The 15,235-nt window shown below is 48.5% G+C and overlaps 1 protein-coding gene across 1 annotated transcript in view; it reads left to right on the top strand.

The window, feature by feature from the left end:
- The window catches only part of GALNTL6 (polypeptide N-acetylgalactosaminyltransferase like 6), a 910,287-nt gene that overhangs the window by 337,305 nt on the left and 557,747 nt on the right, over nucleotides 1-15,235 (top strand). Inside the window, exon 2 of the mRNA XM_074991866.1 lies at nucleotides 13,403-13,511. Within this exon, the coding sequence (XP_074847967.1) occupies nucleotides 13,403-13,511 (109 nt within the window). The remainder of the gene's footprint in view (nucleotides 1-13,402; nucleotides 13,512-15,235) is intronic.

Here is a 15,235-nt window from a genome sequence, read left to right as displayed (position 1 = left end):
ATGTCGGTCCCCACCTCCATCCTCTGACAGAGGCCGGAGTTCCAGAGCACCTGGGCATCATGGGCTCAGCCCAAGCAGCCCATGTAGATATTCATAGAACATCGCTTATATCCACCAGGGCCTGCAGCACCATCAAGTTGTAGCCCTTCTGATTTATGAAGCAGCCTGAATTGTGGTCTAGGGCATGGATGGCAATGTGAGTCCTATCCAGGGCACCAAAGCAGTGGGGGAGTCCAAGCATGGCAAATCCGGCACCGGCTGTGTCCCAGTCCCTGACATGGACAACCCTCCAGAGCAGCAGTCAGTTGATTGCCCTGATGATCTGCTGAAGACAGAAAGCGTGCACGCCTGTGGGTGTGTGACAGGGTAAACCCAGGCCCCGGTGGGCTCCCATGCCCCTTCTGCCTGCCCCAAGCCCTCCAGGCTCCCCCTTGTGAGGCCTGTGGGGGAATGGGGCATCATGGTTCCCTGGAGATGGGCCTCCCTGCTGTCTTGCCCTGCCCCCTAGCACCCATGACCCCAGTCCCTGAGGCTCCCCCTTACCTGGGAGCTCCTTCCCTCTTGAAGGCAGGTGTATGGCACCATCATGCCTTACCTCCAGGAGGAGAGCCCTGACAGTTGCCTTGCCCACACTGACTGGTGTCCTATGGACCGGTAGCTGTCTGGGGTGGCCAGCTTCCACACTGTGATTGTGACCCACTTCTCAAGGGGGAGAACCGGCCGCATGTGGGTGTCCTGATGTCAGAGGGTAGGGGTGAGCCAGTTGCAGATGTCCAGGAACATCTGCTTGGTCATCCTGAATTTCTGGAGCCAGAGGTCGTCATCCCACTCCACCCATCATGAGTTGGTCCCACCACTCAGAGCTGCTGAGGTGTCTCCAGATGCACCAGAGAACCCGGTGGGGACACGAATGGGACCCTGGGGAGAAGGACTCCATGGCCCTGGCGGGGAGGGAGTGTCCCACCCACTGAAGTAGATGGAGGGAGCCACAAGAGCCGTAGCCAGCAGGCCAACCATGACATCAACAAAGTCCTGCTCTAGGGGCTGCTGGGGATCCATGTGCCTGTACAATGGGCTTCTGGTCCCTGTACCAGGTCTGCTGTGCTATGTGCAGCAAGGCAGGCCTCAGCATGTGCAAGAAGGGTGGGGGTGTGTATTTGAGAGGGGTAATTTAAGGGAGTGGCTCCTGGCGAGGCTGCCAACCATGCGACCCCATCCACAGTGTTTCCTGTCCCATTCTTTGGAAAGAGCTGCCAGGGCTGTGTGGCCACTCTTTCAAAAGAGAGGATCTATTGTTTGAAAAGGCAAATTGATCCTTCAATCTGCTTTTTATGTGTCAATGCAATCTTCCAGAAGATCTTTCAAAACATCCCTGTAGTGTAGACATAGCCCAAAAGGCGCTTCTGTAGGAGACAGTCTTTCAAGTCCCATCACCATTTTTTCTGTGGTTGCAAATTCTCAACCGCCTAAGCTTGGAACCAGAACAACTATTAATAATGCTGTTCTGAGTTCATACATCTTGTGCCTTTTGATCTGGGCCTCATGCAACATATGGTCACCAGACAAATGCCTGCAGTGTAGCTTCCAAAGGAGAAGTTTTCGATAACTGGGGATGGAGAGTTTGCATTCACCTGTCCCTAAATGTTGTCTGGTAAGAGTTCACATGTATTGTTCTAAAAGACCTGTGACAGTCAGTTCTATTCCTGGGCCTCTGGCCTTGATGCAGTCCACTGGGCCCACTTAAGGGCTCAGTTGCCCTCGCTAGGGCGAGGGGTGGTCTGGAAGGAACCCGACCCCCACCCACTCATGCCAGGTTCTGGCCCAGGGGCCCTGTGCAGCTGCTAGTGGGAGGAGCTGACTCCCTTGGCACAGCAGCTCTCCTCCCTGGGCCGCTTCCCCAGACAATTCCTCCTGGTACCTTCTCCAGGCTGCTGCAGTCACAGGTCCTCACTCTTGATCCACTGAAACCCCTCACTCTCCCTCTGTGGTTTCTCTGCTGCTCTCTTCTGCTCCTCAGACATGCTCTCTCCCACTACTCTGCTCTCCTTACATCTTTCTGCTCACCTCTCATGCTCTCCCCCTGCCCTTCCCACTGTGAAGGGTTTTTAAAGGCCTCTTATTAGCCCAGTCATGGAGTCAGTTGGCTCCAGTTAGGCTGAGCTGTCTCCCACCCAGCTGCCTGTGATTGTCCTGCAGGCCCTTCTGTTTGTGTGGGTTCCCTCTGAGGGGGCCTCCACCCTGGCCCTTCCACAGACCATACTTGTCTGCCTCATTCTTCAGTACAGTTCTTTGATCATCCACAGTCACAATTAAAGATAATATTTTCATTTAATACCAAGGATTTCAAGGATGCTTAATTACATTTTTTTCAATAATATTTAAGAAAATTGCCATGTGTCATATTAACCTTAGTAAATTGTCCGGGTTTCTGTTTTTTAAAGGATTCATTGAAGTCATTAAATAGCTTCTGTTGGAGCCATAGTGATCTGTTAGAGTTTTACCTGGATATGAAATTAGAAGTCAGCTTTCATCAGTTTTAAATTATATTCCACTAATTGTATTTAACTGGCCTCTATTTTAAATAAAAAAATAAATAAATAAATAAAAGAAGCCAAGTTCCGGAAACAGAATTTTGTAAAGGTTTAAAAGCTTGATAGGCAGTATAGAAACAATACAAGGAAAGGCTACCTTCCACTGAAGACAACAGGAACTTTGGAGATGTCTAAAATACTTCAACTCAGATTTTCACAGGCTCAGAATCAGCTCTTCTGCAAAATTCCTTCGCTTTTTTCTCTCCACAGAATATGTCTCTGAAATAGTGCAAAACTGAAGACTCCCTCCATCATGCTCATAAGCAAAACTTTGTGTATCTGTACAGTAAATTTCATTGAATCTAATCCCCTCAGGGCTCCTCGTGTTTGGTCCCCTAACAGGTCTCATTAGAGAAGTTATGCTGTCTAAATGCTATTAGCCATGTCTACACGTGCACGCTACTTCGAAGTAGCGGCACTAACTTCGAAATAGCACCCGTCATGGCTACACGCGTCGGGCACTATTTTGAAGTTAACTTCGACGTTAGGCAGCGAGACGTCGAAGTCGCTAACCCCATGAGGGGATAGGAATAGCGCCCTACTTCGACGTTCAACGTCGAAGTAGGGACCGTGTAGTCGTTGCGCGTCCCGCAATGTCGAAATTGTCGGGTCCTCCATGGCGGCCATCAGCTGAGGGGTTGAGAGACGCTCTCTCCAGCCCCTCAGCTCAATGGTGGCCGCATGGAGCAGCCCCATAAAGGTCCCCTCCCGCTCCCTTCCTGTGCAGGAAGCTGAGGGAATGTGCAGGCGGCAGCCCAGACACGCGGCCAGCCTGCACGTTCCTCAGCCACCCACCCAGCTGCGATGGCTGCCCGGCAGCCCCCCCAGCGCCCCTAGGGGACCCCCCCCAAGGGGAGCCAGGGCATCCAGCCCAGCCAGAAGGGCAGCCAGGCTGGCAAGCGGCAGTGGGGCCCCTCCTGGACGGAGGCCGAGCTGTGAGACCTGCTGGGGCTCTGGAGCGAGGAGGAGGTGCTCCAGGTAATGGGGAGCAAGAGGCGGAACGCGGAAGCGTTCGCTCGGCTGGCTGATGGCCTGGCTGCCCGGGGTCACCCTGCCCGCACTCCTGATCACGTCAGGAGTAAGGTGAAGGAGCTGCGGCAGGGTTACTCCCGGGCCCGGGATGCGGCCAGCCGATCTGGGGCTGCCCCTGTCACTTGCCCCTTTTACAGGGAGCTCAGGGACATCCTGGGTCCCCGGCACACCTCCTCTCCTCCGGCCACCCTTGATACCTCGGCCGACGAGCCCCAGCAGGCCCTGCAGCCGGAGTCCGCCCCGGAGGTAAGCTCCGTACCCCGGGGGCCCCCCCGGAGCCCACCCCCGGGACATCGCGGCAGGAGGAGGAGGAAGAGGGGGGCTCCTCCTCCGCAGAATCCGGGCTGCAGATCCTCCTCCTGCCATCCTGGAGCAGCAGCCGGGCCTCCGCGCCCCCGGGATCTCCACACCGTGGGAGTGGACCGACAGGTATGTACCCCCCTCTGGTGTACATCCCTGGGCTTGAGGGGCAGGGGGTAATAGATATGTGTCCAGGGCCCCCCACATGCTCACATGGCCATGGCCCCAAGGACAGCAGGGCCATGTCCCTCACAGCACTGCATCAGCCCCTGCCCCCCCCCACCCCGCACGACAGTGCCATGCCCCATCCCCAGGGCAGGGGGGAGCGGAACCTCGAGGGGCCCCCGGGAGGAGGGGGTGGGACACCCCGCAGCAGCAGCAGCATGTGATGGAGTGGGGGGAGTGCAAAAGGGAGACTCAGGCTAGATATGAGCACCAAGAGCCAAATAGCTCCCAGGGGCAAAGGAGGATCCTGGGGCTACGGGTGGCAGGTGACATCTCTGCCCTTAACAAAGAGGAGGGAGGAGCCGAGCTGGCTTGGAATTTGGGGGGGAGGGCGGGGGCCACAGGTACAGGCTAGGGGAAGGGAGAGCTGGAAGGCAGCCAGCCTGAGGAGGGGGAAAGCTACACCCCAGAGGGGCACCCCTTGGGGTCTTCTCCCCAGGATGGGTTGGAAGGACTCTGTCTTCCGACAGCTGGTGCTGTCACTCCTGGGAGAAACTGGGCATCTGTGGCCTAAGAAACCTCTCCTGCTGTCAGACCCTGCGGGGTGAAGTGAGAGTTGCTCCCACCAGGGGATGGGGTGCAGGGCAGGGGGACCCCTGAACCCCATCCATCACAGCAGCATCTCCCGGGGATGGGGATGGGGAACCTGCAGCACAGGGCTGGGGGGACAAAGGCCACGGCTCGGGGCCCACACTAATGCCTGTCTCCATTCTTCTTCCCCCCTCCTCTCCTGTGTCCTGCACCTGCACCATCAGAAGGACCGGAAGAGAGCGCCGGCGAGGCATCAGTGGTCCTGGAGAGCCCTCCGGGACCATCGCTCCAGGGCAGCCCCTCGGCCGAGGACCGACTGGCCCCACGGCGGGCTAGATGGTGGACCCCGCGCCACCACCAGCCGACGGCGACGGACCCCCAGCTGCTGGCCATCCACCGTCGCAGCTGGAGATCACGGAGCAGCACCTGCAGCTGCAGGAGCGGGCGCTGGCCTGGTGCCAAGAGGCATGGGGGGCCTATATTGGACACTTTCAACCGCCTGGTGGACTACCTGGTCCCCCATGCCACGCCGGCCGCCGCAGCGCCCGCCCTGCCTGCTCCACCAGCCGCACCACCAGCTGCTCCGCCTGTCACCGTCCCATCCGCCGTCGCCCCACCACCCACCGCCAAGGGCCGGAGCGCCAAGGGACCCTTGGAGCCACCTGAGACTCGCCGGGCATATCTTCCGGTCTGGCCCGCCCCCAGCCAGCCCCGGACAGGGCTGTGACCGCGGCAGGGCTCCTGGCCGGCCACGCCCAGTGCCAGACTATAGGGGCGAGGGGCCCGGGATGTGGCCTCCCCCCCTTGTATATAGTTTGAACCTCTTATTTGGTGCCCCCCGTTTGCCCCCCATGTAAATAGTTCTCCCCTTTATCCTCCCTGGTTTTCTTTTTATTAATGAGGACAATTGTTTGTTAGTATTGTTTTATTTGTACATATTAGTTTGTTTCCACATGTTGTATATAGTTTGTTCTTGTTTCATATATTTACAGTTAAAAAAAAAAGTTCTAAAAGAAAAACCAGTTTAAGTTCAGCCACAAGTGCGTGCTGTCATTTGTCCAGGAAAAGTGGGAGTGGGGTGTGGTGGGGTGCTCCATGGTGTGGGCGTTGGGGCAGGAGTGTGGTGGAGGAAGGGGCGGGCAGTGGGGGGCCTGGGCAGAGTTCACCCCGGGGCCTCATCATTGAAGTGGGCCCGCAGGGCCTCCCGGACCCGGATCCCTTCGGGGTCCACCTGCCGACTGGGGGCAGCAGGTGGCTGGACGTCTGCCCTGCCGGCCTCCACAGCCCAGCCCTGGAAAAAGGTCTCCCCCTTGCTCTCCCCCAAATTGTGCAGGGCGCAGCAGGCACCCACAATCTGGGGGATGTTGTTAGGGCCCGCATCCAGGCGGGTCAGGAGACATCTCCAGTGTCCCTTCAGGCGGCCAAATGAGCGCTCCACCACCTGGCGCGCGTGGTTCAGGCGCTCGTTGAAGCGCTCCTGGCTAGCGGAGAGATGGCCCATGTACGGGTGCATGAGCCAGGGCCGGAGGGAGTAGGCCGCATCTGCGATGATGCAGAAGGGCATGGTGGTGTCCCCCAGAGGGATCTCCCGCTGCGGGATGTAGGTCCCTGCCTCCAGCCGGTGGCACAGGCCCGAGTTCCAGAAAACCCAGGCGTCGTGGGTGCTGCCAGGCCAGCCCACATAAATGTCCTGGAAACGTCCCCGGCTGTCCACCAAGGCCTGGAGGACGACAGAATGGTAGCCCTTGCGATTCAGGTATTGTCCTCCACTGTGATGCAGGGTGCAGATGGGGATGTGAGTCCCATCCAGAGCTCCGAAGCAGTTGGGGAAGCCCAGGGTGGCAAAGGCCGCGATGGTGGCATCTGGGTCCCCCAGCCTCACGAGCCTGTGCAGGAGCATGGCGTTGATGGCACGCACAACCTGCAGACAAAGCACATGGGACAGCACCAATGAGGGGTGAGCAGGGTGTGCGTGGCCCTGCCCTGCCCTGCCCTCCTCTGCCCTGGCCTCCCCTCCCCTCCCCTCCCCTGCCCTGGCCTCTCCTCCCCTCCCCTCCCCTGCCCTCCACCCGTGGGTTCTCTTACCTCCATGAGGATAGCCCCGACAGTTGCCTTACCGACACCAAACTGCTGTCCCACGGATCGGTAGCTGTCCGGAGTGGCCAGCTTCCAGACAGCGATGCCGACCCATTTCTGCACTGTGAGGCCACGCCGCATGGCGGTGTCCTGGTGCCTGAGTGCGGGGGTGAGCCACTGGCACAGCTCCATAAATGTCTGCTGGCTCATCCTGAAGTTCCTGAGCCAGCGGTCGTCGTCCCACTCCCCAAGCACCAGCCACTCCCACCAGTCGGTGCTGGTGGGGTAGCTCCACAGCTGCCGGCGTGTGAGGCGGAGTGGGGGGGGCGGGGTGCTGCAGGGTTAGGGGTTGAGCCCTGCTGCCCTGGGGGCAGCTCCTCCTCCGGGGTAGCAAGGAGGTGCTCAGCTGCCTCCCGCATGGCATGGAGCAGGGCAAGCCCTGCTCCTGCCGGGAGGGCTGGGTGGACCTCTGGCTGCTGCTGCTGCTGGGGGTCCATGACTGCGGCACCCGGGGTCTGTGTGCCTATGGCTCCTCAGACTGCGTGCTGTGCAGGCTGAGTGTGTCTGCGAGGGGCCCTTTAAGGGAGCGGCTAGCTGTTGCCCCGGAAGCGCTAGTCCGCCTTGTGACCCTGTCTGCAGCTGTGCCTGGCATCCCTATTTCGATGTGTGCTACTTGGGCGTGTAGACATTCCCTCGCTGCGCCTATTTCGATGTTGGGCTGTGCAACGTCGAAGTTGAACATCGACGTTGCCAGCCCTGGAGGACGTGTAGACGTTATTCATCGAAATAGGCTATTTCGATGTCGCTACATCGAAGCGCTACATAAGCTATTTCGATGTAGCGCGCACGTGTAGACGTAGCCATTGTTAGGAAAAGACTTTCAAGTTTACTGTATTCAATTCTCCTCTGGTATGAATGAAGCTATGTGAGAGAGAGCCTGAAAAAAATCACATATTTTTCCTTAACTGTATGTAACTTGGTACAAGGGAGGTAGGGAATCTATACACAAAGATTCCTATTATTCTTTTGACAGCATGAGCTCTCTGCATTGAATTTTTTCCCCTTTCCTATCAAGCCTAGGTGATCCTTAAAAATACCTATCGAAATCCAGCACGCAACTTCAGATGGATATAAATTGGACTACCATATTTGCTCATGCATTGTGTTAATGAACTGGGGCTCCAGCTTGTTTGTTACATTGTATTTGGATTTATATTTACCCTTTTGCTAGATTAATTTTAGTGAATGTATTAATTAAACCATGTTGTAGTGGCAAGAAAAATCCACAGTGCATTAGAATTGTAAATGCTATCAAGTAAAATAAATATCAATTATTAACAAGAGTATTTCTAAGTGCAATTTTGAGACTACCGCAAACTAGCAGAAGACTGAAACACTCAATGCTCTCAATGTAATGTAATCTTACTTAAATTTTATTCAGTAAGCAAGAAAGACCCCAGGTATAGGGTGTCGTAGGAAAGCGTTCTCTCACAGCAGAGTTCTACTTAATTTAGTTGGAATAATATACAACGTTAACACAGTGTTCTTTTGAAAATGAAGACTAATGTTCTTAACGGACTGTAAAAGGCATCAGTCTTACAGAATTGTTAGAATGAATCTCTGAGTTCAGTGCTCCACTAGGAACAGTTTCACCTACAAAAGTGACAGTTCATAATTTTGTTCAGTGGTTTTCTTTGTTGTGTTTCTCTGTTTTATATTGACAAACAGAAACAAACTCTTATTGGAACACTAGAATCTATTATTCTGTGAAAATACTAAAGCCAGCTATTTGTGGCATTGATCAAAAACCAGTTGCAAGGTCAATGTTATATGAAGGAACAAAAGGTTTCTCTGGAATGGAGATCTGCAATGAATTTCATACAGGCATGTGAAATACATTTAGAATAATTTACATATTATCTCTAGCGCTGTAACTTTCTAAGAATAGACTTTGTATTAAAAGTTAATGAAATAACTGTGTTTTTCTGACCTCAGTAATACAGACTGGATTTATTTGCAGTAATAAGTTTGAAAGTTTACTTGTCCCTACTGTCAGAATTAGGTCATGTTAGAATTTAAAATTGTAATGATAGGAATGTGGATAAAGCAGTGAATTGCTTCTGTGGCAGAGATTTTTCCTTTCCCTCCTCAATTTGGTTTTCAGTCTATTAATAGGTACTCCTGTGTGAGTTGAAACTACACTCATCCCTCATTAAACGAGTACTTTACTTACGAGTACTTGCGAAAATGAGGGACACACATACCTACATTCGTTCACTAGATGAGTGAACTTCTCCCAGCTATTACAAGCCTTAACCTACTCCCCGCAGCCTGAACCCTCTGTCAGCACTGCAGCCTGAAACCCTGCAGGCCTCACAGACCCAACCTGCTGTGGCCTTAACCCTCTCACTCACCTAGTGGACCCAATCTGCAGTAGCCTGACCCCGCCCAACCACCCCACAAACCAACCCCATTGCAGCCTTAACACCCCACTCTCCCCATTAACCCAACCTGTTGCAGCCTTAACATTCCCTGCCCACCCCATGGACCTAACCCGCCACCAGGTTTTAACCCTCCCTCTCACCTACAGCCCCAAAGTGTCCCCAGCCTTTGACCCTCTCCAACCCCACCCCCTAAACCCAAAGTTCACTTACCTTTCAAAAGCAACACTCCTTTGCAGATTTAGAAGCACTTGGAACAAATCAGCGACTTTTACATGTATTTTAATAAGAATTTAGTGTCCCTCTTAGGAGTTTTTGCATACGAACAAAGTTGGGAGCCAATTGTGTTCTTATGGCAAGGGATGAGTGTATCGTAGTATTTAGCAATACTTGCTACAGTATGAATTTGAGTATTAGTTTCCTGTCATCTGAAAATGCTGTGTTTCCAACCAATCAAGGAAAATCAAGTAAGCATGGCTGACAGATGTAAATCTGATTGCCAGAAAATTTATGCACAGAATGAAAGCAATCAGACATCACTGAACATGCATCTGTCCTGCTCCCCCACCACCTTCTCCTGTAACTTGTAATAAATAATAAGAGAGAAAGCCGTGCTAGTCTATACACTATCAAAACAAAAAAAACAGCCAAGTAGCACTTTAAAGACTAACAAAATAATTTATTAGGTGAGCTTTCATGGGACAGACCCACTTCTTCAGACCATAGCCATACCAGAACAGACTCAATATTTAAGACACAGAGAACCAAAAACAGTAAGCAAGGAGGACAAATCATAAAAAGATAATCAAGGCGAGCAAATCAGAGAGTAGAGGGGTGGGGGGGAAGATCAAGAATTAGATTGAGTCAAGTATGCAGACGAGCCCCTATAGTGACTCAGAAAGTTCCCATCACGATTTAAACCATGTGTTAATATGCCAAATTTGAATATAAATGTCAGTTCATCCACTTCTCTTTCTAAAACGGAGCGATAATTTCTCTTCAGTAACACACATACCTTGAGGTCATTGACAGAATGGCCCATTCCATTAAAATGTTGACTAACTGGTTTGTGGATCTGGAGTGTTTCGATGTCTGTTTTGTGCCCGTTGACCCTTTGTCTGAGGGAGTTAGAAGTCTGTCCAATATATGAAGCATCTGGGCATTGTTGGCACATGATGGCATATGTGATGTTAGTAGAGGAGCATGACAAGGTGCCCGTGATTCTGTGAGTAACCTGGTTAGGTCCAGTGATGGTATTTCCAGAGAAGATATGTGGACAAAGCTGGCAGCAGGCTTTGTTGCAGGGAAAGGTTCCAGGACTGGTGTTCCTGGGGTATAGACGGTGGCTGTTAGTGAGGATCCTCATGAGGTTGGGAGGTTGACTGTAGGAGAGAACAGGCATGTCACCCAGGGCCTTCCGGAGTGTAGCATCCTGATTAAGAATAGGTTGTAGGTCTTTAATAATTCGTTGTAGTGGTCTGACGTGGTTTGAACCTGAATGGGAATTTTCTGGATCACTATAGGGGCTCGTTTGCATACTTGACTTGCTACTTGATTGCTTTTTTGTTTTGATTGTAATAAATAAGTGGGATGTGCTTTAGGCTTTTACTGCAAAACCGTGGAGTATCCACCTGTCCTTAATGGAAGAGGACTGTGTTCATTCAGGTTAATATACTTTAAACATATGAGATTTATAACCATTATTTAGTGCAATATAAGATTTTTTGAATCATTGCAGTATTTAATAGAATGCTGATCAAGTATTTCTTCCCTAGGGTTGCCTTTCAAACAGCTCTTTGTTTCCATTGCACACTTGGAAACATTTGTAAAATGCATAAATATGAATATGCTTTCCATTTTGCATAATTTTTGGCTTGAAGCTGCAATTAGTAGAATAAACCAATTTTTACTTTCAATTTAAGTGGCAGTTTTCCTATGATGTAGATAGCAGCAAGCCTACATAATCCACCTTTCTTGTATTTCCATGTCTACATAATTTCTGATCAAGTTTTCTTAATTTAAGGGTTTGAAAGAATCTCCATGGCATTTGAAATTACCATTTTGGTGTCATAAAGTCTGTCACATTTGGATTTTGCTTACTATCTACCACTTTTATTTGAAGATACTTTATCACTTCATTTTTTGAGAGCCTTCTCCAGAGAGTGAGTCATGGACAAAATAGTCTTACTGTTGGAGGCTGGGAAATACACTGTCAAAGCCGAGCTCAAAATTGGCAAGTTCATGTTAGCACCATTCATCAATACTGCTTCCACACTTATTACCTGCCAGAGTGCCTTGACAAAGTAGCAGGGAATACTGTTCAGGCTAGTTTCCGTATCATCTGGTCAGCCGTGGAAATGTGCTGACTGGGCGTTGATCCTTTGACTGTGTTTAGGCAGAGTGCATGAAAACTGTTAAATGTTTTGTCAGGCAGAGAGGTATGGCAGAGAGTGTAAGAGCCCAGTAGTCTGAGGTGAAGGGTGGAATCTTGGTTTCAAAGGGACATAGAGAAATTCCAGGTTCATTATGCAAGGAAAAGAGGATGGGGAGTATGTTATGGTTCAATGGGTAGGAGATAGCATAGGGGGCAGCACCTTGACCACTTATCCATAACCTTACAAGTAGATTTTTATAGAGTCACTATGGAAATTAGCAAACACAATCTATCTAATCCAGACAAAACCTGTCTCTGGTTGTGACAGTTACAAGACAGCCCTCATGAAAGTTATTCAAATAGCTTTCTGAAAAATTTGGAAGCATTTTCTGTCAGTTTACTGTGGTGTCTCATATATTACTGTCTGATCCTTTCTTAAGGCAAAAAATGTTTTACTATGTGGGTGAAATAATATCAGGAAACTGAAAAAGGGATCAAAGTTTGGTGTGCATGTGATTAAATACAGTGGAAATGTGCTGCTAACCAGTGTACATTTTGAGACCAGTTCTGCCCTTTAGGTATGTGACTCAATGTAATCAATAGGAATTAGCATGTTTGTAACCAATGGGCCAATTGTGTCTTGTGGCGATGATTTAACGCATAATTATTTCTCATGACTGTGACTTTAAAAATTAGCTCATTGACCACTGTTAAATGTATGGGCCCTGAAACTGGGGCAATTAACTGTGCTTGGTCAGGGTCCTGAGGCTGTGAAGTTGTAATAAAAGAGGCTTTATGCTTACATAAATTAGAGCAGCTCTAAATTTTTCTAACTTACAATGCACCTAACTTTCTATGCTCCCAAGGAACTGCCCTGACAGCTGAGAATAGGCAGCATAGAAATACGCTCCCCCAACAAATTGGGGGTTGGAAGATATAAGACCAATATGCCAGCAGTACATCTTTCCCATTCTCTGGTTCCCACTAAACCAGGAACACATCGACTGGCTTTGCAGGCTTTTGCATTAGTAGAGCAGAGCAGAGAGACTGGAACTGACCCAAGAATGAGGTCTTTTGTGTACATCAGTAGTTTGCATTTAAAAGCTTGATTGAGGTGTTCTAAGCACTTACATCTCCTTTTGTGACAGAAGACTAATTAAAAAAAGTGCCGGATGCTCTTGAATCTAGGAGGTTGGAAGGTATCGTGTGTGTGCCCTTGTTTTTTTTTGTCAATCAATAGCTTTCAGTAGTATTTTCCTTCCTTTTACAGTACACATTTGCTATGAAAAATACAAGGCAGAAGCAGTGATCTGATTTTACTGTTGTGTGTCTGTTAGCAAATAAAGAGTGTAGTTTTCCTGGTGAATTTTCAGGTCGAGCTGGACTTGATTTACTGTATATGGGGTTCAGTATATGCCTCACGTTAGCCAAATGCTGTGCAGACAAGAAATGCAAACTAAAAAATCAGTGCACAAAACATTTAATCTCCTTTGAAGCTGTATTGTTTTACAGTACCAGGTACAAAATTAAACTTGTTAGAAACTAATTTTATATTACCTTTAGTGGGAAACGTGTTGCAACCAGTGTTCCATGTGAGTGATGCACGTAGTAGCCATTCAGAAGAGATTCCAATGCCTCTCAGCTGATTAGCAGTGCCTACAGCTAAATTTTGTGATTTTACTGGTGGTGCACATTCACAAAGCCTTGGTGCATGTAAAAATGTATTCTACATACAGCTGGAAGTAAAACAGCAGGAACGTTTGTTGCATTTCCTATAATTGGTGGCAAGTGCCTCTGTGCTTTGTAATCTAAATAATTATATTTTTTAACAGACATTTCCACTGGGCTTGGGAGATGGACAGCTCTATACTTGGACAGATGGCTTGAAAAGAAAGGACTGGCATAACTATGAAAGTATTCAGAAAGATGCTATGCGTACAGGTAAGATGCTCAGAGTAAATGAACCTGGGACCTCTGGAGCTTAATGACGGAGCGTCCATGGAGATCTATTCCAAAGCTTAGCTATCCTTAACATTTAACGTTTTGTCCTAATATTTAATCTACAACTCCTTTGTTGCATATTTAAGTATGTTACTTCTAGTCCTACCTTGAGTGGGCATGGAATATAGTAGATCATATTTCTCTTGTTAACAGTCCTTAATAATTTTGGAGGGTGTTATCACCTTAGCCATCATTTCTCAAGACTAAATAAGATCATTTGTTTGATCTTTTTTCATAGGTCAGGGGTTTTTAAATCTTCTAAACATTTTTCTTACCTCTGGACAATTTCGTCTTTGGTCACATATTTCCTGAAATCTAGCATGCAAAATTGGACACACAACTTGAGCTGAGATATCACCAGTACTGGGTAGAACGAAGTAATTACCTCCTGTATCTTACAGCTTCTTTGTTCATACATCCCAGAATATTAGACTATTTTGTAACTGCATCATGTGACAGTTGAATCATATGTGATTTGTGATTCTCCCAGGATCCTTTTCAGAAGAAATACCGCCTACCCAGTTAATCCACATCATATTATGCATTTGATTTTTCCTCAAAGTGTATTACTCTGCACTTTTTTCTATCGAATTTCATCTTGTTGATTTCAGAACAATTCTTCCTTTTGCCAAGGTTTTGAATTCTAATCCTGTCTTTTTAAAATGCTCGAAACTCTTCCCAGTTCAGTGTTCTTTGCAAATTTGAAACTTCACGAGCTATTTACGTCATTAATTAAAATATTTAATAGTACCAAACCCAAGAACGACTCCTGTGGATCCCTATTGGTTACATCCTCCTAGTTTGAGAATAGCTACTACTACACTACTCTGAATATGGTCTCTCAACCAGTTGTGTGCTCACAGTATAAATAATGTGCTATGACAGTTTGGCTTCTGTGAAATGAGTGTGCTGTCTGAATCAAGTTGCCAGAAATCAGTGTCCACACTTCATAATGTTGTTACAGCTTACTCTGACAGTGTTGTTAGCTTCAGTAACTGCTTTTCCAAGGTTTTGACCATTCTCACTGCAATCCAATAAAGTGTTCACATGTGCTTAATTTTATAATTCCACTGAGTTTTTTGGTAAAGTACAACACCACTTTTCAAAAAAAAAACATGTCCTCTAATCTCCCCATGTATGTCTTCAGTGGATAGGAGTGAAGCATGTTAAGTTGTTAGAGAAAATAAACATTTGACATATCAGACTGGGCAAGTGTTCTTTTTCATCTAGTATTAAACCTGTGACAGTGAGAAGGTACCTGATCCTTCAGGGGCAAACGGAAAACAAAACAAAGCAAAGAAACAAAAAAAACCCAGTACCTGGAGTTGAAAGTATTTTTTTATCTTGCTGAGGAATGTCATGTGTTCGCTAACTAAGATAGACATTTTTTGAGCAAACCACTTGATATTTTGGCAGCATATCACTGATCCCGTGGTATATTATGACTAATTAGATCATTACCAATTCCTATCCAAGGAACTGGAGTTCTAAACTGTCTGTAAAGAGCCATGCACAACTTTGGCATTGCTTGAATACTAATAATCATAATAGTCTGTAGGATAATGTCAAATGAGAAATTATGAGAGACTGTAATGTAATTGTACCATGCAAGGTTCATCATACTAATCTTCATGCTTAACTTTAGGAGAATGCCAGTAGCAGTT

This window comes from Carettochelys insculpta, chromosome 4 (assembly GCF_033958435.1).
Source record: "Carettochelys insculpta isolate YL-2023 chromosome 4, ASM3395843v1, whole genome shotgun sequence".
Lineage (NCBI taxonomy): Eukaryota > Metazoa > Chordata > Testudines > Carettochelyidae > Carettochelys > Carettochelys insculpta.
This window is presented reverse-complemented; position numbering and strand designations above follow the sequence as displayed.